The sequence below is a fragment of the Rhipicephalus microplus genome, chromosome 7 (genome assembly GCF_043290135.1).
Source record: "Rhipicephalus microplus isolate Deutch F79 chromosome 7, USDA_Rmic, whole genome shotgun sequence".
Classification (NCBI taxonomy): Eukaryota; Metazoa; Arthropoda; class Arachnida; order Ixodida; family Ixodidae; genus Rhipicephalus; species Rhipicephalus microplus.
In genome coordinates, this window is record NC_134706.1 from 158,664,715 (window position 1) to 158,686,955 (window position 22,241).

A 22,241-nucleotide genomic window follows, 5' to 3' on the forward strand; every position below is an offset into this window, starting at 1 on the left:
GCCGGATCGCCTGTATCAGGAATTTTGTTCTTGATCAGCGTAAGAAGACCATCTGTGCATTCGGCCAATGACTGCCCTGAACTTTGCGTACACAGCTGCGGCGCATTTGTGGGCATATCAATGTTGATCGTTGAAATGTGCTCCCCAGCCTTCTGGTCGTATAGCATTCTCACCGATAGAGGAGTCCATGTCTCCACGTATCAAGGTGGTGATGGACTTTCGGCTTGCGTCATCGACATTTCTGTTGGGGAGGTAGTCTTAGTCTCTGTCAAGGTGCATTGTGTGGCCGTTAGAGACCTAGAGTCTGACACCTCTCGGGAGGAGAACCGTTTGCTACAGGCGTCGCTAATTGCCACGGGACTCACGAGGAGGCTTTTTGTAGAACATCTACAGGGCGCAGATGTACAAGGGTGTCGCCGCCCCTCACAATGTTGATTTTCGCTGGAGGGCTGGTGGATCGACACCTGAGTCGCACTGTCGAAGTGTTGTGCCTCATAGCTCTCATGCCTAGTAGAGATTCTGTTGGAAGGCATGTAGTCGACGGAGTAAAAAAAGGTGGGCGGAAGAGGCTAGTCAGCTCCGCGCACCATTCCTACCACGATCGATACTAGGTGCCTTCGTAAGCATGCCATGCATTGGCGGCATCGCGAAGGTGGTCAAGGTCACCAACCATTTTCGCCGCTCTGTCCACCCATGGACAGTGCCAAACTAGTTGGTAGTGTCGGCCCACCAGAAGACGTCATTCTGGAAAGCGTAGGACTCCCGTATCGCCCAAATAGCCGAGTGTAGCAAAGCGGCAGGCGAGCACCCGAAGTTATACGATGCCAAAGGATCGAGCTGATGTGATAGTTGCGTGAGTGCATGCAAGTACTCCATATCTTTAACGGGTGATGCTCCCGATGAGCCCCGGACAGTGTTCCTGAACATACCCTGGGTGGCCGTGGTACTCATGGCGGCGTCATAGGGCCACCAGTAATGAGACGCGAAGCTGTTCAGTTATAGCAACAGGCACAAGGTGGCGCAGATAATCAGAGCACCTCGGAAGCATTCTCCAGCAACGGCGGAATATGTGACCCTCGAAGCATTCAGTGCGGTTGTGATATATTCAATTGTGAGAGCGATATACGTGGCGGTCAAGGAACTCATGGTGCCCCGCCATGGTGGTCTAGTGGCTAAGGTGCTCGGCTGCTGACCCGCAGGTCGCGGGATCAAATCCCGGCTATGGCGGCTGCATTTCCGATGGAGGCGGAAATGTTGTAGGCCCGTGTACTCAGATTTCGGTGCACGTTAAAGAACCCCAGGTGGTCAAAATTTCCGGAGCCCTCCACTACGGCGTCTCTCATAATCAAATGGTGGTTTTGGGACGTTAAACCCCACAAATCAATCAATCAAATCAAGGAACTCATGGTGGCGGGATTTATGGCCAAGGACGCGTGGACATCGTCTGTTGTCGTAGACAGGTATCGCACGTCGGTGCGGTGCTGGTGATTCGTCAAGGAGGCCTATACGTTGTCCCCGAACAAGGGTGGCAGTGCCACCTGGTGTCTAGGAGGCCTGGACGCCGTCCTCAAGCGGCGCTTACCGAGGCTGCATGTTGGCGGGTGTCCTGGACGAGGAAGCAGGCATGTGAGACCTTGTCTTCCTGTCGACTACGCCATTTTAAGAAGTGAGACAGACAAGATGGTGATGCTGATGATTTCAAATGAATGGCGCTCAACCAGAGGGGAATCGGTCAAGTACCGGGCGTCAGGACACTTAAATGAAACTAAAATGAAATAAAGCCAACCTGAAAATTTGTTTAGAGATAAAACGGCCAATAAACAAAAATGGTTACTGAGCAAGCGGTCAAACCATCTCTTGTTCCTGACAGACATAGCTACGAATTATCAAATAAACATCTGAATAGTTTAGGGTTCACTAGCACGGTAATCTTTTAGTTGCATTCATGTAGCAAACACAATGGAGCATATATCCCTGTGGCAGTAACCAAATGAAGTGCTGCCAACTGATAAAAGTACTGGTACATTCACTTGTGTTTCAAACTTCTGTAATTGGGCTTCTAAAAATCTTTTTCTCTGATAAGAATAACAACGACAGAATAAAAAGCAATGTTCAATTGTTTCAATTTTGTTGCCAAAAATGCGCAGTGGTAATGCCTTGAGTCGAGCTTTTTTTATTTTACTTATTTCAAGGTACGTTACAGGCCCCAGGGGGGGGGGGGGGGCATTGAATATGGGGGCGATACACTAGATACATATACATATGGATTTGGCAAGGATACATGAGGAAAGACACAATTGGAGTATAATTACCAGAAAGCATTATAGATAAGTATATACATGTGTAGATGACGCACGCATGCAAACAGTAAGCGAAAGTGTGCGTTTATTGAGCACAAGAAGGGGGTGGTAACATGTCACAGCTGCAACAATCTTAAAACGAGTTTATGTTTGACAAAATAAAAACTAATACCATGCGCGATGAAGATAGAAAAACTATACACTTCATAGCGGCCATACAACGGGGCGAATTTACTGCGCGAGAAAAAAAAAGGCGATAGGCGGGAAAACTGACAATCAGAAAGAGCTCATCTGACGTACCATACGAGAAATTTACTTTGATGATGGTGTAGGATGAAAAAGTTCTAAAAATTCATCTTTGCGCTGTGGAAAGATATCTACTCGGTGAAGTTTGTGAAGCCGATCAATAACATATGACGAAATGTTTAATGATTTGTCTCGGAAGCAATGTAATCAGGCAAACTATTCCAAAGAATAATGGCACGTGGGAGTGCCGACTTGTTGAACGCGTTTGTAGAGCCGTATATACGGGAATAGCTAAGATGATTGTGAGGTGAGATATGGTTTGTGCCGACCAGTAACGGTGATTCGGGAAGAGTGGGTAATTTTATGAAAGAATGAAATCAAGGCAATGTCACCACGGATGTTCAAGACTTGAAGTGAAAGTTGTAATTTCATGTACCATATACTGAAATGGGGACTAGTTATTGGCGATGAAGTGGCTTGTCCTATTCTGAATTTTTTCCAATGTCTCAATTAGGTATCTTTGATGGGGAGACCAGATCGAGCAGTCATATTCTAGTTGAGGGCAAACCAGAGTCAAGTATGATAATTTGCCAATGCTTGAAGGTGCAGCTTTCAAATTACGTCTTAAGAAACCGAGTGACCTGGAGGCGTCAGCATAGATTGCTCTAATGTGGTCAAACTACGATAGAGTAGGTGTAAGTATAATGCCCAAGCAACGATATTGCGTTGCAATCGAGATAATGATCTGATCAATGCTGTATGAAAATTCCGATCCGCTAGATTTACGTGTGATTGCCATTACTTTGCACTTTGAGACTTTTAGAGTCATGAGCCAAGTACTACATCAACGAATAATTACATCGAGGTCATTTTGAAGTGACAGGTGGTCACTAAAGTTTTTGATTGGACGGTAAATATTGCAGTTGTTGGTGAATACTCTGATGCAAGAAGAGACACGTTGCGGAAGGTCATTTATAAGTATGAGAAAAAGTAATGGTGCGAGTACGCTGCCTTGTGGTACACCTGAAAAAACATCAGCTAGAAAAGAAAAATTGTTGACTGTTGTGCACTGCTGCCGATTAGATAGAAAACTGAGAAGCCATGATAGTGTACGGGAGTCTAATTTCAAGGCGGATAGTTCCGATATCAGGTGACAGTGTGTAACCCTGTCAAAAGCCTTCGAACAGTCGAGGAACACGCAGTCAGTTTGAAATTTATTGTCCATATTTGCATGAAAATCTGTGCTTAGTTCAAACAGCTGAGTCTCACACGAAAAACCATATCGGAAACCGTGTTGATTTTTGAAAAAGAAATTATTGGATTCCAGATGTCTGTAAATATGCGAGGCGATGATGTGTTCTATCATTTTACAACAAATGCATGTAAACGAAATGGGATGGTAATTTTCGCATGAGGTTTTATTTCAACTTTTGAATATTGGTAATACTGTTGCCAACATCCAGTGAGACGGTATTTTGCTAGATTCTGTCGGAATATATAGAGTAGAATTTTGCTTTAGTATATTACTGCACTTTAGCACTTTAAAGTTGATTCTGTCTACACCACATGACGAAGATAATTTGAGATTGTTTATGGCTATAGCTATGCCGTCTAGCTCAATGTCTATTGGTTCCATGAATTGATAGTCAAGCTCGGCTACGTAGGCTATGTTTGTACTGTTCTGTTTCGTGAAGACAGAAGTGAAAAAGGAATTGAGTGCTGTTGGGCATTGGCTAGCAGAAAGAGGGACGTTGTTGCAATCATGTAATAAAATGTTCTGGTTTTCACTGGTGGAATGAATGACTTTCCAAAATTCAGCTGGATTGTTTTTCAGTAGTGTGGGCATATCAATAGAATTATACTTCACCTTAGGCTTACTTGAAGCAGCGTAATATGTTTTTATGTAGGTTTTATATTTTTGAGCCAACAAGAAGAACTGCCCGAGCACTTTGCAATATTATATAGCCGCTTTTTCTTATTCCGCATTTTCTCAAGAGTTTTGGTGAACCACGGATTTGATTTATCATTGCTAATTTTAACCAGTCATATATATTTTTCTACTAACGTACACAAAGTTTGCTTGAAAAGCAGCCAATTCTCTTCGACAGATCAATTGTGGAAGCAAGGTAGGAAAGTATTTTAAAAAAAACAATGCTATTTCATAATTGATTTATTGATAATTGCCTTTATTACAGTCTCGAATTTGTTTTCAATGTACAATGGTTACAGGTCGGGGTATGTTTATCTCTACTTGGAGTAGCGTGTTGTCACTGAATCCATCCAAGTAATTTGTTTTACGTATTGCATCCGGGGCAGTAGTTAGAATAAGATCTAGAATGTTTACACCACGTGTAGGCTTCAGAACACTTTGGAAGAGGTTGAAATCTAGAGTTCAGAAAATTACTTGACATCTGACATGGTGATGACAGCTGGCCCAGTCAATGAGGGGAAAGTTAAAGTCGCCTAATATGTAAATTATGTCTGCTTTGAAATTTCACATACCTTGTTATTACTGTCTCGTAGCATATTATTGAAGGAAGAAGCGAAGTCCGGCGCTCGATAGCAGCAGCCTACAAGAATTTTGGAGAAAGGAACGGTGCAGGCTACCCAAACTATCTTGACATCAGAAATAGTGTTCGCTAAAAATGAAGAGATGGTTTCATTTTATGCCCACCAAAACGCCGCCTCCTCTTTTACCAGTGCGATCACACCTGTAGATATGGTACAAGCTAGCTGAGGTGAAGATTTCATGATCACTGATGGCAGCACTTAGCCAAGTTTCTGGGAAGGAGACAATTTCACAACTACTATCATTCAGAAAAGTAGAGATCAAATCTTGTTTTGACATAATGCTGCGTGTGTTTGCTAGTGACAGTGATAGTGAAGTATCAGCATGCCTTAGTTGTTTATTCTTCATGCGTGCGCAACACTGTAGCTATCTGACAGATAGTTAAGGCAATAAGTAATTTTTGGAACTGTACAGCGCAATCTGATATAAGTGACTTCTTACTGACGAGATACACACCACTGTTAATTCCAGCAATACCCTAAATGCTCAAACTTCTTAAATTATCTAAATTGCCTATTCACCATTGCAAATAAGCATTTCGGAACCTAAGCTTTGTAACGTAAGCCGTATCTGGCAAAACTGGGTTGGTGGGCCCACTCAGGAATACTGCTGCTAAAGAGTCCGCCATTTCTTTCAAATATAATCCACGGTGGCCTGGTAGCCATAGCTAATGTAGTTTTTTTTTTACAATTTTCTGTAATAAATGACGAAACGTATTCCTCAACTTTGCATTTGCCGCCGCAGAAATTGCATTACATACTAATAATGAATCTGTAATGATCACTGCTGATGATTCGCCTGAGGGTAATTTGCGTAGGGCAAGAACAATTGCCAATAATTCTGCAACGAATACAGGGGTGCTCGTCATAGAGTTATGTTATTCGATACTAAGTTTGGTATGGATACCAATATCCAAACGGCCAGGAGAGCGAAAAGTCGTAGACAGACAGACAGACAGACAGACAGACAGACAGACAGACAGACAGACCGACAGACAGACAGACAGACAGACAGACAGACAGATTAGATAGATAGATAGATAGATAGATAGATAGATAGATAGATAGATAGATAGATAGATAGATAGATAGATAGATAGATAGATAGATAGATAGATAGATAGATAGATAGATAGATAGATAGATAGATAGATAGATAGATAGATAGATAGATAGATAGATAGATAGATAGATAGATAGATAGATAGATAGATAGATAGATAGATAGATAGATAGATAGATAGATAGATAGATAGATAGATAGATAGATAGATAGATAGATAGATAGATAGATAGATAGATAGATAGATAGATAGATAGATAGATAGATAGATAGATAGATAGATAGATAGATAGATAGATAGATAGATAGATAGATAGATAGATGCGTGAATAGACGCCAAAAGTACTTACAGTTCACAATGAAATGCTTCGTATTTAATCACACTGTTAAGGTATTCAGCTCACCTGAGTCTCTCGTCGACAACCGCTATCTTATGTTTCCCCATAGCGCACGTTCAGCACACGTGCTGAGAGGAAAATGCAGCGTTCCTGATAAAGCATTTTATGTATTTACGACTCCAGATGGGGTGTTTCTCTCAAGCCGGAAACGAACCATTCTAAAGTTGGGCGCCAATACTTTTCATAGCGGATGTATCAAGTAGTTTTTTTTATTTTTTGTACACCTAGGAAACCAAAGAGGCAACAGGAAAGTAAGCGTAAGCAACCGTGTAATCGTTCAAACAGTACTCTACAGCTTAGTTGTGTTCAAAATATATAGGTCGACAGAAGAGTGGGAAAAATACTATACCAACAACTCACACGTATTGGATGTGTATACGGAACTTTGGTTTGGACTTGAGTTAAACAACTGCATTTACTAACGCAACAACGCTGGGGAGCTCTTTTAAAAAAATGTAGGTGTCGTGGTCCGCATCATTGGTAGCTAGTGAAAAATCCTCGCGGTTCGTTAAGGTAAATTCAAAATATAGAAATAAATAGGTCGCATGTACAATAACCTGGTTAGTACTACATAGACCAACTTCAGTAGGGAGTCCTGAAGTATACTGCTTACGTCAACCCGCCGCCTCATATGTATAATGGGAGAGCATATGTGTAATGTTTATACAAATATATAGCCTGTACTTTAAACACAATTGACGTATCAGCAATATTTTGCCACCATAAGCTCTTTTTTCCTCGCCACTTTCGGGACCTGGCATGGCTTTGAAGTAGAATACTTGATTGACATGTAAAATGCTTGGGTTCAATTCCTGCTCAGGCCCTGAAGTTTCGGCTTTGAAGTCGGGGACTCATGGCTGCTGATGTCAGTTTTTATAAATTACCAGAATGTGTTCTCGCCGTTGCTGGGTAAGTATAAACTGTCTGTTAGCTGTGGCAGATGCCCACCAACCATGCTCCACGACATACGTCTGTGGGCCACACTTGTCGGTAGAAAAGGGCTTGATGATGTACATAACGAGCCAGGTATATTCATTTAACTTACTCACCCCTCCAAACTAAGTTTTGTTAGCAAGGTTGAGAAAGTGTACGTAGGCGGTTAGATAGATAAATAGATTGAAATGCTGGAAGTTCCTGCAGTAAATGCGCATCTATAAATCTCTAAATGCGCATTTATAAATACTTCGTTCTATAGGATAAATGACTGGCTTCTGTGTGGCAAGCTGTTCGGTACTAGAGCTCTGCCCATGCTCGAGATTGCTTCAAAAAATGTAATCTTTATGAATTGTCAAGATAAATACACCCAACATTGCGTGGCAGAAGTGTATTATTCTACCAGGCGTCAAAACACATGGATTATTAAAGGAGTAGTTAGGGTGAAGACCCAACACTTACGAGGAGCATTTGAATAAATAATCATTATCGACAACTGCCTCAACAACGTGTGCAACTGCACTAGTGCGCGTACCACCTTATCAACGCGTAATGGTAAGCCACGAACTCGCAAAAGGAAGAACTATGTAGCCCAAGGCACTTGCAACTGAACTTTCACTAGATGTACTACATTGCTTTACAGGGAATATTTGCAAGTTTCCTTGCTTTGCTTCATGGTTGAGGTGTTACCGAGCAGTGAAGTCACGCTAGCGATTGAAAATACATGAGAAATTGTCCGCTTACACATATCACGTTATATTTTTGAAGGTAACGCTCAAGAGTCCTTCAAACTTTCTCGTTCCCAACGAAAAATCAATGATAATTTTCGGCCAAAAATGTGTGAGGGTGCGCCTTTAGCAAGGCTGGGGCGCTGAAATTTCAGCTTTGCAGCAATACATAGAAATGTAGGGCCCCATTCGCAGCTGTAGTTTGTGCAGCATGCCAAGAACTAGAGAAAGCCTGATGGGGTGTCATATTTAAAACGACCAACAATTTTTTCATTTGCACCACTGCTCCTTACATTGCTTAGGATGGGTGTATAATATTGCTAAATAGGTGTGTAACAACACGCGTTGAAAAAAAAATAATTATGAAGTATTCATGCGAAAGCTGAAGCAGCTTTCAGGCCTTGTAGAATCGGTTTCATGCAAAGCAGCAAGCGATTATTAATGTGCACTGCTTTGTTTTCTATTTTATTCCGAGCGTTAAAAATGGACTGACGTTGTAGGGTGTGACATCTCAGGCCAAGGGGGTTGAGTCTCCTTTGTCGCAAAAGGGCGCGCTTCCCAAAGAGCCGATTCTCGGGAGACGATAATCCCGGCGTAAGGACGCCCGTTCTGTCAAGAAGACCATGCTGTGTCGCCGTCTTTAGCAACCCGCTAAGCCGTCCCCGGCCAACGGATTGCCGGCGCGCGACGTGAGGACAGTGCGTAGACACCCATCCATCTGTATTAGAGTCTGCGGAACGGCTGTCACGCTGGACAGCATATTCTTCCCGCAGTAATGGCTTGGGCCTGTGGCCGAACGGCGCCACCATCGCATGCATTCGCACAGTTCACGGAACGTCTTGTGTAGGCCGGTTCATTCGTCTCTCTCGCTCTCTCTCTCTCTCCCTCAGACCGGGAAGCCAAGTGCTCTAAGAAGAGAGTGAGAGGACAGGACGGCAACAAGCGTGTTTAGTCTGTTCAATATGACTTTATTGTTTTTGTTGGCCATGAGGAGAATTGGGAGGGGCAACCGAGGGGTTAAAACCTTGCTCCCATTTCCTCGAGGTCGTTCTGGTCGCAGCAAAGAGTGCTCTGCACTATTGGCTCTCCAGAGGCAACGTGCGACAGTTCCAATGGTAAAAGAGTCTTATAAATATTGGAAGCCACCACAGAAGTCTGGCCTAGAGCAGTGGAATGTACGTCGAAAGAAATATTATGCCTAGTCAACAACCTGAGTAGTTCGTCTGCTTGCAGGGGAGTGAGATCCGTGCTGATGGCATCGACGAGAGCCATAGTAGGTGGAGCATCTGTTGGTATTGGACGTGATTCCGCCAGACTGGTATCCGAAGCCATTACAGAGATAGGTTTTGTGTCCACGCTGGAAACTACAACAGTGCCCTTGGTCAGCAGAATCGGCTCATCGGTGATATTCAGTACTGCGAGAAATGTGGTGCCGTTGGAGAAGCGGACAAGACTCTATGAAAGTGCAATCCCTCTGGATAGACAACGGACTGATGGACTGACTAGGACGTCACCGTGGTCAATGGAGTCAGACATAACCGTGATAACGTGCTCGTGGTTAGGTGGCACAAGGAAGTCATTGGCTATTCGTAGCCGGTCACGTGATGATTTCGGGGAAATATCATCCATCTCTCGCATATGTATGAGTCGTTGTCGACAAGAGATGGAAGCAGCAGCATCAGAAAGAAAGTGCCATCCTAAATTAAGCATAAAAGCACAAGAAACCAGCACGGCAAACTGGATATGATGCCGGATCGCATCAAGGAAAACTCTAACGCTGCACTGTGCTGATGGCCGTATCAGCGAGTCATTTGCGCTACGTAAGAGAGTGTTAGTATAAGGTGTGGTAACATTACATAGACGAGTACAAAAATCCGCATGAATAACAGAAATAGCAGCCGACGTGTCCACCAATGCCTGAACTGGTACCCCTTCCGCATACACTAATAACAAGTTGGCTGGGCTCTCTGGAGGTCTTGGTGTTTGTTCGAGCGATGCAGCTTTACCTCCAAAAACTGCACCAGCTAGTTTTCCGAGTGGTAGTCAGAAGTAAGTACAGCCGGTCTCAGAGGAGATGTTGAGCGTCGCAGAGGTGAAGGGGACCGGTGGCGCCCGGGATAGCAGGGGCGAGGTGCGGCGAGTGGAGAAGTCGGAGAGAAGGAACGTGTCGTAAGGCGTCGCTGGTACTGGTTCGGGGATGGCTCCGAATCCCTTTCGTAAACATCGTAGCCATGCCGTTCGTCCTGTTGACGCTTGCGGCAAAATCGTGAAATATGGCCCTAAATGCTACAATAGTAACATATTGGGCGAGGCGAGCGCCAGGGGGCGTAGTGTGCTGGAGCTGTCAAAGGCGCTGGTACTGGCGCTGGGACAGGCGAGTGTGGTGCAAATGCTGCTACGTTGGACTGCGCAGCAACAGGATGCGCGTGCTGAACCAAGGCAGGTGGCATTGCAACGGCTTGCACATACGTCATGGGTGGTGTTGGTGGTGCCGTAGTGTTCAATAGGAGAGCACCAGCCATGGATGATAGCTCCTCTTTCATGATGTCGCGCAGACCAGCAGATAGAGAGTGAGGCTGAGGGGCGGGTGCACATGACAACCCTTGCGCTTGAAGTTCCTCGCGAATCAGAGTGCGAATCAGCGCGCGCAAATCCGCATCCGAGGAAGGCCGGCTGTCACTGGCGTCTGGCTAGACTGGGTGCAATCGAATGGCTTGGAGTTCATCAAGATGCTGACATGTCGTGATGACGTCCTCGACGGTGGTGGGGTTTTTAACAGCCAGACCGCTAAAGGCGACATGGCCTATCCCTTTGATGATGTGAGAAACACGATCAGCTTCTGTCATCGCCGGGTTCACGCGGTGGCAAAGGGCAAGGGCGTCTTCAATGCACGAAGTATACGTCTCCCCGGGATGTTGGGCACGCCCATCGAGCTGTTTCGACACTTCAGAATGGATGTTCTGTTTCCCGAAAATCCTACGGACTTGTTGAGCAAAAGTAGGCCAATCCAGGAAGCTGTTCTTGTGGTTAAAAAAGCACGTTTTTGCGACATCGGGCAGATAGAAGGTGACGTGACGAAGTTTTTGAGGCTCATCCTATTGGTTATAAACACTGGTCATGTCGTATTCTTTTAATCATACCTCGACGTCGTCGCGTGGAAGACCAGAGAAGATGGGTGGGTCACGCTTCCGGGCGTTGACGATCCACGCAGGAATGGTTTAATGGACAGGGATGCTGGATGTTCTAGGCAGTGGTTCTTGAGTCATGACAGCCGACGGGGGAAGCAAGCGGCGACCCGAACGAAGCTCCAGGGGAACGTGACGTAGGAGAGCACTTGGAGATCGAAGCAGCCTCCACCACTCTGTAAGACAGTAGCAGCGTTGGAGTCTCGACGGCGTTTATTAGGCCGAATCGCCTGATCAACCCTTCGAACGAAGACGACGTTTTTCGTGATGATGATTATATACAGATGAAGGAGATGAAGGTCAAATGTTGTGAATTTCGTGCTTACAATATGTATGTAAGTTCCTGTACATAAATTCGAGTTGTTGCAACGTATCGAAAGGCGCTGGTCTCCATCCTTTACAAGCAGCAGCTGCTACGACAAAACAAGACGGGCACCAAGCAACCAACCTTCCACTCTCTTCTATAGCAACAGCCGCTACACAGTTGAGAGAGCTCTGCTCAAGGGAACATAGGGAGTGGCCAGAAGGTTTGAGTTTTACTGGCGCAGTTGACAGGATCGAGACTACGATGACAAGGGACGGTCTGCGTACCAAGGAGTTCGTCATGCTGCGGAGCACACTCAAGATGAAAGCCAAGACACTGGCTTGTCCAACGAAGAAGCAAGCCCCCGAGCTGAGGAGGCTGCGGTGCGGCAGCCTTCGACCCGAGGAAGTCAGCGGTCCAGCAACGGTCTTCTTCATTCATTGGCCCGGTGACAATCCCGGCGACATCGAGTGATGTCGAGCGTCTCACACTAGGCAAGGCAAGAGAGCAGCGAGCAGCGAGTAGCAATATAACAAGTGGTGAGTCCTCTGGTATTCTTACATCTCAGAGTGCCGCTGCCTTTTTTTAGTTTTAAGGCGTCCTATAGACACAAGGTTTGCCCACATAAACCCGGACAAGCGAGCGCAGGCCATGCATTGTTAGTCGGGAGACGAAAGCGATGCGGAAAACCCGGGAGGAGGTAGTGCGCAGAAAAGCCAGAGAGATGACCACCTCGGAAATCTCACGCTGGAGCGTAGACTGCAGGAGTTGTGGTTTGAGATGGAGAGACTGTCGCAGATGATGGTGGAAGCTCTCAGTGGATCGGACAAGAGTTCGGCAGGTGGAATTTGTGTAGCGAACTGAGACGCTACTCGAAAATTCTCACAGGGGTGTTACCCAAATTTCCAGCCGAAGCTGAAGCACCGGGGTGGTTTGACTCCCTGGAGAGCGCCTTAGAAGTGTACGAGGTACCAAGGAAGTTTTGGGGACGGTTGGTTTTCCCATCGTTAGCGGAGAGAGTCCCATTTTCGTGTACGTGACTAAGCCCAACAGAGCATAAATATTACCAGGCAATCAAGCAAATGGTGCTTGAGGAGCTCACACGTTCGGCAGGGGAGTATCTAAAAAATTGCCCGCAGCTTCCCTCGGGGGAACACTGAGGAGGATGCGGACCATATAATTGGTTAACGGGGTGTTAAAGTGCGACTTACTTGGGTCGATGGCTAAATTGGTTAACGTGGTTGTGAAATGGGGTGTTAAATTGCGACTTACTTGGGTCGATGGCTAAATTGGTTAACGTGGTTGTAGGAGGGGGTGTTAAATGAGTGAACACGTACACACGTATGCGAAAGGGTGGCGCTGGTCGAAGGGACGTCGATCATTGTGTTTGTGGATTCGTTGGAATTCATTTCACCGCGACCTTGGACGTCGACGCGCCGTACAAACCAACCGACGAGCGGCAACTGAGCGAGCGAGCGCCGACCTTGAGTATATATACGGCACGGCGGCGCATGCACTGTCAGCTGTTGAATGTTCTCGAAGCGCGACGCCACATGCGCGTCCACTGGAGAATCAGGAGAATTGTAGATGTCGAACGCGGTGTGTAGAGGAGGAAGGGTGCACAGATGGTGGAGGAGTGAAGCGCGCGCGGTGTGTAGAGGAGGAAGGGATGCACAGATGGTGGAAGAGTGGGCGACGGCGCGACGGCGCATGCACGCGCGTCAGCTGTCGAATGTTCGAGAAGCGGTGCGGACGGCGCGGACGGCGCGGACGGCGCACTACAAGGCGCGAGTATAAGATGCTCCGCATCTAAAAGATTCCTGGGGTCAGGGAAGCATGCGAACGAAGGGTGGAGACCTTTTAAGACACGTTTAGAGAGCTACCTCCACTTTTACCTTAAGGCAAGGGGGGTGTCGACATTCGAGGGCCTGGTCAAGCTTTGGTTGCCGACCAATTGAAGAAAAGTTTGTCGGAGGAGGCCTTGCGGTATGTGACACTCTAAGAAGAAAGAAATTGGATGGGTGCCCCAGAAATATCCGCGTTGCTGCGAACGTTTGAAGAAGCGCAGAGTGTGAACAGCGCTGCGAAACAGGCGAATCAAAAGCCAGCAGAAATGCAAGGCGCGAGCAAAGTTAGAGCTCATAATGAGAGAGGGAAGAGCCGCGGTGCTGGAGAAAGCCTCCGCGCAGAAGGAAAACCTGAGTCCAGGGCATGCTACAGTTGCGGTAGTATAGGGCACCAAAAATGGAATTGCCCGTACCGACAGGAGCAGCAAACATCAGATGGGTCGGGCGCTGGGAGCGACAGCTTAGCGGCGCACGTTTCGATGGGAGAGCCGGTGGTAGCGCGCGGTGACATTATCGCCGTGTCACTCGACTTTAAAGATAGGCATATCTGAGTGGTTTTTGACGCGGGAGCTGAGATCACTGTGTTGCAGGAGATCAGGATCCCACCGGAGCTGGTGAAGCCGCAAGGAACTATCAACCTAACGTCTGCAATTGGTGGTACAGTTAAGGCGAAGCTTTCGGTAGTCCCGTTGACGATGTCTAGCGAAAGCGGCGTTAGTGCTGACCTAAAGGGGACGGTTCCTGTGCTTTGCGCGTTAACTGACCGACTGACAGCTCGAGCAGATTGCCTGCTTTCAGAAAAAACGAAGAAGAAGAAGAAGAAGAAGAAGAAGAAGAAGAAGAAGAAGAAGAAGAAGAAGAAGAAGAAGAAGAAGAAGAAGAAGAAGAAGAAGAAGAAGAAGAAGAAGAAGAAGAAGAAGAAGAAGAAGAAGAAGAAGAAGAAGAAGAAGAAGAAGAAGAAGAAGAAGAAGAAGAAGAAGAAGAAGAAGAAGAAGAAGAAGAAGAAGAAGAAGAAGAAGAAGAAGAAGAAGAAGGTGTTTAATGAAAAGAAAGAGGAGATGTCGGCCTTGAAAGCGGGTTTCTGGCCTGCTACTCTACACGGGAGTAAGGGGAAAAGGGAAAGAAAGAGGAGGGTATGATAGGGGGTGATTGTGGTATAGCACAATGAATCACTGCCACAATGTCGCGTTTGGTGTACTACACGCACAAGAGTCTCTACATTTTCAGATTCTCTAAAGACGGGAGTCTAAACCTGTCTTGCTTAGAAATGCGAGCAGGCCCTTTAAACTGCATTGAGCGTGATCCACACGTTCCCAAGCCCCCGAAAGTTTCTCCTCCGAAAAGGGTGGGCAGTGTAGGTAATCTGTGAGGCACTTAAGAGATCGTCTTTAGACTGCGTATAAAGGGCAAACACGCAGGATTAGTTTAATAATTTCTGACGTGTTACACAAGTTGCAGTTAGGAATTTGCTGTTGTCCTATCATACACAAGTATCGTCGCGTGTATGCAACACCCAGCCGCAGTCTATGTAGAAGCGTTTTTTTGGTCTCTCTTTAGTCGGAATGGAAGGTGAAAAACACGGCAAGAGTCAAGCCTGTAAGTGCGCTTGTGAGGATAATCTGGATCATTCCATAGTCCTTGCATAGATGTCTTCATACCTTTAGACAGCAAGGCGTTGATGTCGTATCAGGAATAGTGAATCGATATCACTTCACCACTAGTGTGTGCCATTTTCGCTTCTGCATCAGCTTGTTCATTCCCAGCTATGCCACAATGACTGGGAATCCACTGCAACGCAACAGTATGTCCTGATTGAAATGCCTCATTCAACATATTCATTATGTGACACACGAGAGGACTGTATGCAGTGTCTTGTTCTATGTAGTTTCTAATTATCTGAAGAGCCGGCTTGTCCATAATGTTCATTTCACGTGACTCTGCTACGAAATGTAGCACGCAGCTTGTCGGATGCCGGTCAGCTCGGTGACAGTAAATGATGTCCGGTGGGCTATTTTGAAGCATTGAGTGATTCCCATTTGAGGCACGGTGAAAGCTGCTGCTGAGGTCTGCATGACAGAGCCATCTGCAAAAATGTGTACTGTATATTCGTACATATAGTCAATGTACGACAAAGTGAAATGCTTAAGACCAGCAGGTGGTATTTTCGACTTTAACATGCGGAGCATGTTATACTAGGGGGTAGTCATGTGCCGCCGCCGTCCGCAGCCTCCCCTCTTCCTCCGCCAGCCATCTGTCAATCCCTTCCTCCTCTCAACACAGCGCGCGCTGCGCTCGCTTCTCCCCTCCGCGCGCCGCGCGACCTTTAGTTTTACGTGCGCCAGCTGTATGCTAACACGCGCATGCGCAGGCCGGGGCCGGCGCTCGCTATAAATAACCGAGTGTCGGGGCGCGCCGCCCTTCGTCGGTTGGTTTTTGCGGTCACTCCACGTCAGATGTCGCTGGTGAAAATGTATGCTAACGAATCCGCAAACACACTTACCGACGTCCCTTCCAATAGCATCAGCCAATGTGTTGGCGGAACCGCAAGCAATTCCGAAGACACTTCGTCCGTAGACAAGGCCGCACTGAGGAGAGCTCGCGATGCGGAACGCAAATGTCGGCGTCGAGCGGAAGATACCCAGCTCCGAGGAACGTGAAGCAGCTGCGAGACGTCAGCGTTGAGCGGAGGATCCCCAACACGAAGCAGCTGCGATACGTCAACGTCGAGCGGAAGGTTCCCAGCTTCGAGAACGCGAAGCCGATGCGAGGCGTAAACATCGGCAAGAGAATCCGGGCGGTGAAGCCCCGTGCAAGCGTCGACGCCACGAGGCCGATCTCAATGCCGCCCGCGAGCGCGAGCGTGCCGCGATAGCGGCGTGGCGAGCCAAGCAGTACGCCACGCCCAACGGTCGCTTCAAGCGAGACTTCCTCGACCGGAGCTTCGGCCACAGCTGCAGGGTGTGTGATCGACTTTGGTTTGACAACAACTTGACGTGGGTCGGCAACATTCAGAATGAACTGCATCGTTCCAAAGCATTGTCGGTTCTTGGCGATGCGTTTGGAAGCGACGCCGACAAATTTGCCGACTACGTCGCGTGTGCCACGTGCAAGCAGACGTTAATTGCCGGTGGAATTCCATCGCTCAGCGTGAGTTGCGACTACCGCTACCCGTTCTGACCGAAACGTCAACCAGAGTTGAACGCTGTCGAAGAACGGCTCATCACTCCTCGACTCCCGTTTCGTCTGTCGCAGCATACGAGCGAGCGCGTTTACTTGTGTTCACTCGTATTCACTCATAACACACACGCATGTCGCAATTTACAAACTACATTTATCGCAGTTAAACATATATGCTCCGCATGCTAACCAGTCTTTCCACTTGGGAAGCTGCGGTCATTTTTTGTTATTCGTGGGATCGAAAGTCGCACGATTGGCTTAGGAATCGTCCAGATGGGTATGTCAGAGGTACCATGTGGTGCATAATTTGAAGGCAGCAGATCTCGGTGCGACATAACGGCTTCTGAGTATGCAGCATTGGGTCGTGTGTTAAAAGTTTCTGCCAGTGGATGGTCTCGATGCCTTGTCAGTAGCCTGAGATGTACTCGTAGTGGTTCGTGTTGAAGATAAACAAGAGCTGGACAAGCACGTGCTTCTGCCATGGTGCCCCATGTAGAAGTGCATCGAGGTAGTCCTAGGCAAATTCTTAGGGCACGCGCCTTAGCATCACCGAGTGTGCGTAAGCCGATGTGCGAGCACGGGAGAAAACAGAAGCACTGTAGCGAAGGTATCCAATAAAAAATGTCTGGTACAGCTGCAGAAGAGATAATTTTGGTGGTCCCCATAATTTTCCACACATATGGCAAATGATTTGGACAAAGCTGTCTAGTCTTCTTTCTTAGCGAAGAGATGTGCTTCGACCAAGACAAATCACGATCGATGATAACTCCGAGGAACTTGTGATGAGTTGCCGAAGGTATTATGTTCCCATGAATCACTATGGGGTAGCAAGCCATAGATTTTCTCGTCAATGGCAGGGTTGCACTTTTCGTCGGCGACAGTTGCAGTCCGCTGGTATTGAGTTATGCGGACGTTGTTGATACCGCACGTTGTAGTTTCTTTCGTACTTGCAAACGTGTTAGACTCGTGGTTCAAATGCACATGTCATCTGCGTACACAGGCACAGAAATTTTATCTCCTAGGTTAAATAGCTTTTTAACGAGGTCAACAAGTACGGTATTAAATATAGTTGGCCTCAGGACTCCACCTTGAGGCTCGCCACGACAGACAGGATACTTATTTGTGTCACCATCAGCAGTAGACATGAATATAGTTAGTTATTGAAGGTAGCTGGCTATTCATTGATGCATGCGGCCACCAATGCTATTGTCTTCAAGAGAATTTAGGATGGCGTCATGCAGAACATTGTCGAATTCGCCTTTGATATCAAGAAATACTGCAGCCGTTAATCGGCGGCACCGTATCTGATGTTCAACGGTTGTTAGCAAATCAATCACACTGTCAATTGATGACCTCACCTTCAGAAAGCCAGTCATGGCGTCTGAATATACTCTTCGTTTCGCTAGAAATGATTCCAAGTGCATCAGAAGCATTCGTTCTATGAGTTTTCCTACAGAACTTGATAGTGTCACAGGTCTATAGGATAGCAAATCACGGGGAGACATTCCAGGTTTCAGCAATGCAACGATCTTTCTAGTTTTCCCAGTGTGCCGGTACAGTTACAGATGCCCAAAAAATGTTTTATAAAGACAGCAGTTCTTCGGTTGCCCGAGGACCAAGGTGGCGCAGGGTAGCATAGGTGATTCCATCAGGCCCAAGGGCACTAGAACGTTGCGAAGTGGACATAGCCACACGAAGCTCTTGCAGCGTGAAAGGACGGTCGAGACGGACGTCTGCCGTAGGGGGTGCGCACCGAAGCAGTGAACCATCCGTTGTTGCAAAGCCGGAGAGGCGCATGCAACATTCTTCTGTGATCTGTTTCTCACTGCATGTTCTTATGATGGCCAATGCACGGAAAGGACGCAGTTGCTGAAGTGAAGATGGTATAACTTATACGACGTGCCATAGACAGTTTTCGAGGGTCCAGGGTGGTGCAAAATTACCTCCAGTTTTGGCGGCCAAGCTTTTTCAAGTACCTCTGAATTTTCTTTTGCACGTTACGAGAGGTCCTAAGATCTGTGATCGATTTCGTTCGCCTGTATTTGCGTTCAGCTCGACGACGAACTGCCCTCAGCTCTTCGTATGCCACATCAACCGGCTTCCTGGAATTAGACGTTTCGACAACTCGTGTAGTGGTCTGTACTGCTGTGGCAATACTTTCTTCAATTTCTGTCGGATACATAGAGCTACAAAACTTTTATAGCTCTTCTTGAAAAGACAGCCAATCTGTGCATCGCCTTCGAATGCTTTCAACGCCGGTATACCATCGTGGTTTTATGTAAGTAGGAGTGTGATCACTACCATATGTTTCAACGTCTGCGCATCAGGCGGCGGATGTTGAAAGGCGCCGAGAAGCGATAGTTAAGTTGAGACAGCTGCTGTACGTTGAGCCACGGAGATATGTTGGTGATCCGTCGTTAAGAATATGAAGGCCATTGTTGCTTGTGAAGCCTAGGAGTTATCTTTCCCGAGTACTTATGACACTGCTGCCCCAAAGATGGTGATGTGCATTGAAGTCACGTACGATGACGTGAGGTCCTTGAGTCGAGTCGATGACAGGTTTCAGGTGTTCTGCGTCAAATCTCCCGCTCGGGCAAATGTAACCACCAATTATCGAGACCGTTCGTCTTTTTAGCTTCAACGTGATGGAAACGTACTCATCGCTGGTATGCATAGGTATTTGGTTGGTCCGATGACGAAGTCTCATGTTCATGCCAGTTTTCTCGTTCTTGAACTTCAGCACTCCGAGGTGGCAGAGAAGGCCATGAGGTATTATCCGTTACATTCTTCAAAGAAGGTGTGACTCGAGGTTAAGATACCGCTTCAGATATTAGACGATCTCTCGCTGACTCATCAGGCAATACAGGCTTTCATGTAGTTGTCGATGCTGATCTCCTCCTGCGGTCACGGGAGCGTCTCTGGCAATCGTGAACATAAGAAGCCGCTTCTCTATGCGTAGAGTGATCTCGTACCATCTTCCTAAGCACGGTCACTTCAGACTTTATTTTAGGGTAATCTTTCGACCTCGACTCATGCGGGCCATCGCCGTTAGAACACTTTAGAGTAGATATCCCGCATAATGACTCTTCATGATCTCCGCTGCAGCGGGGACAAGTCAACCTGTTCACACACAAAGCGCTAACGTGCCTGTTTTTTGACATTTACGGCACTGTAATGGCCTAGGTATGTACGGGTGGACAGGATGCCTCACATAGCCCACTTTCACGTGTGATGGCAATATGTCCCCCTCAAAAACTATCTTCACATTTCGACTGTCCAAAACGGTGTACGTCTGCAATATTGACAGTCGAGGATATCCGCAATAACAACTCACTGCTATCGATATCCTTATCCACGTCAGGAATCACACCGGCAATGGTGCAGCCTCCATTTATAATGGAGGAGCGCACAGGTACTTTGCCCATCTGAGGCACAGCCTTCAGTGTATTGAGGTTCGCTCGTGTAGAACGTCAACAGCAAATATGTTTTTACTGGGATTATCGCAGACCTCTTTTATTTGTCCTGGAGCTATCCTTCCAAGATAGGCCGAGAGAGCTTGTCTATTCAGAGAATTCAGGTTGCCTGTAGCAGTGATAGGAACGTAATCAATCGTGCTCGTCTGCAGAGAGGACGATGCATTGTGATTGAGATCACTCACGCTTGAAGTCCTGCGAAGCTTTGTCTTCAAGCGCCGGTTCGTGGCCTCAGCATATCTGCCGTCAGATTCCATGTCATTCCCGTCAGAACAGCTCGATGACCTTGGTAGTGCCATGTTCAGATGCTCAAGTGCACCAGTCCTATTTGACGCTTACAGGTCACATCCCAGTCTTGGCGGAAGTGGGGGCGGAGCCACTGACCTTGCTGTCAGCATTGCACCCATGACGGAGGTGACAGTACGAGAAAATTTGAGTAAAACCCACAGAAGAACAGTAACAGCACCACAGCGGAAGCTCGTCTTCTTCGTCTTCCCCCAACAAGCGTGGAAATCGCTTAAAAATAATGCGCTTCCGAGAGCATATCAAAAGACGCGGAGGAGACAGGCAGCACACAGCTGACGCCGGGGAGTGACCGAGTGAACACGGGCAAAGTGCGGCAGTTAGAAGCCTAAAGCCCTGAGTGTCAGGGGCAAACCACGACTATAAAGGGTATGATCCCCCAGGTTGTCGTGAGCAGTGGGGACGACGACAATCCCGAGGGCAGCCACGCGTCGCCCGATGGATCGCAAGCGGCGGGCAGGAAAGATACAAGCGCACCCGAGGAGTTTCGCGAAAAGGAACAAGCCGAGGTCAAACCGCGGATAGCCGAGGAGAGCGCGGAAGCGGAAGGCATTGTTGAGCGGCCACGCGAGTGTTTATTCATGACACAGATGCCGGCGGAGCCTCGAGACCTGGTTGACGCGAAAGAATTGCGCCTTTGTTGCCCGAAATTTGGGTCAGTTGACGTATTTTTCGAGCAAGGCATTGAATTTAGTGATGCTGAGTATGAACTGCGGCCAGCAGTAGCGTGTGCTGCAGGTACTTTCCCGGGTTCCGATCGGTCGGGCGATGCCAAAAAACAAGACAGTGACCGAGTCCGCGAGAATTTTAGTAAGCACAGAGGGCCGTTCGGCGGATAACCTATGCGACTTCGGTGTGGCAACTAGAATTTTTTGAAGAAGAGAAGTTAACCCGAAAGAACTCTCATCCACATAGAAGCGCGAAAAGGAAAGTGAGAAGGCTTCTCGAGTACGAACAGTGTTGCGTGGAGAGTCACTTGGAGAGCTACTTAGGGCGTGGTGCTGGTTCCTCTTGTCGAGTGCCTGATGGTGAGGAGCTTGCGATAGTGAAGGGCTTGAGTGTGCCAACCGTAGGGACAAAGCTGATAGAATTTCAGGCATCGTGTGGACACTACCTAAGCTACGAGCGAAATTACGTGGAGGTAGCTCAGCCGTTTTTTGAGCTAACGGGAGAGCGGGTTGCGGACAAAATTGCGTGGGCAGATGGGGCATCTCAGCAGCATGGAGCCACACTGTATGAGGCAGCGTCATTGATAAGACTAGATCCCGAAAAGCCATATTGGCTTGTAGTTAACTTGTCCGTGGCCACCTCTGAGGTGTACCGATCACGGCGGGAAAGAGTGACGCTCAGGCGTCTATCGCGTTTGCACGGCACGGGTTTTCTCCAACTCAGTGCCGCGATTCCTTGTCAGTCAGATGAAATTCAGGAGCGGTCACTTTCTGGTCCTTCAGCGCACTGACGACCATTGTCTTTGGCCGCCACCCACTATTGTAACCTACGCATGCACACTGTCGAAGGCACAAAACGGTCGCTCGGGAAATGGCAGCGGTGCCTTAGGTGCTGTTGAGACACTAGAGGACTACAGGCACGCGGTGGACACTCCTTTAGTTAAGGGTGACGTGCGCAAACCTGGACACACCTGAACAGCACCATGCGTTGAAATGTGTATGTGTCTCAGTGAAGTGTATTTGTTTTTGTGTACGTGTATGAGTAGAA

General features: G+C 47.3%; 1 protein-coding gene across 7 annotated transcripts in view; it reads right to left on the minus strand.

Moving 5' to 3' along the window:
* Window positions 1-22,241, minus strand: part of LOC142767686 (ecdysone oxidase-like) — an 80,724-nt gene that overhangs the window by 15,089 nt on the left and 43,394 nt on the right. For 2 of the 7 annotated variants that reach the window (XM_075869868.1, XM_075869869.1), the window contains one exon: window positions 5,049-5,116. The exons of 2 other annotated variants lie outside the window; for them this stretch is intronic. In XM_075869868.1, coding sequence (XP_075725983.1) covers window positions 5,049-5,116 — 68 coding nt within the window. Of the gene's footprint in view, window positions 1-5,048; window positions 5,117-6,581; window positions 6,800-22,241 lie in introns of all 7 variants that reach the window. 3 more of the 7 variants (XM_075869871.1, XM_075869870.1, XR_012885109.1) reach the window with 2 other exon arrangements.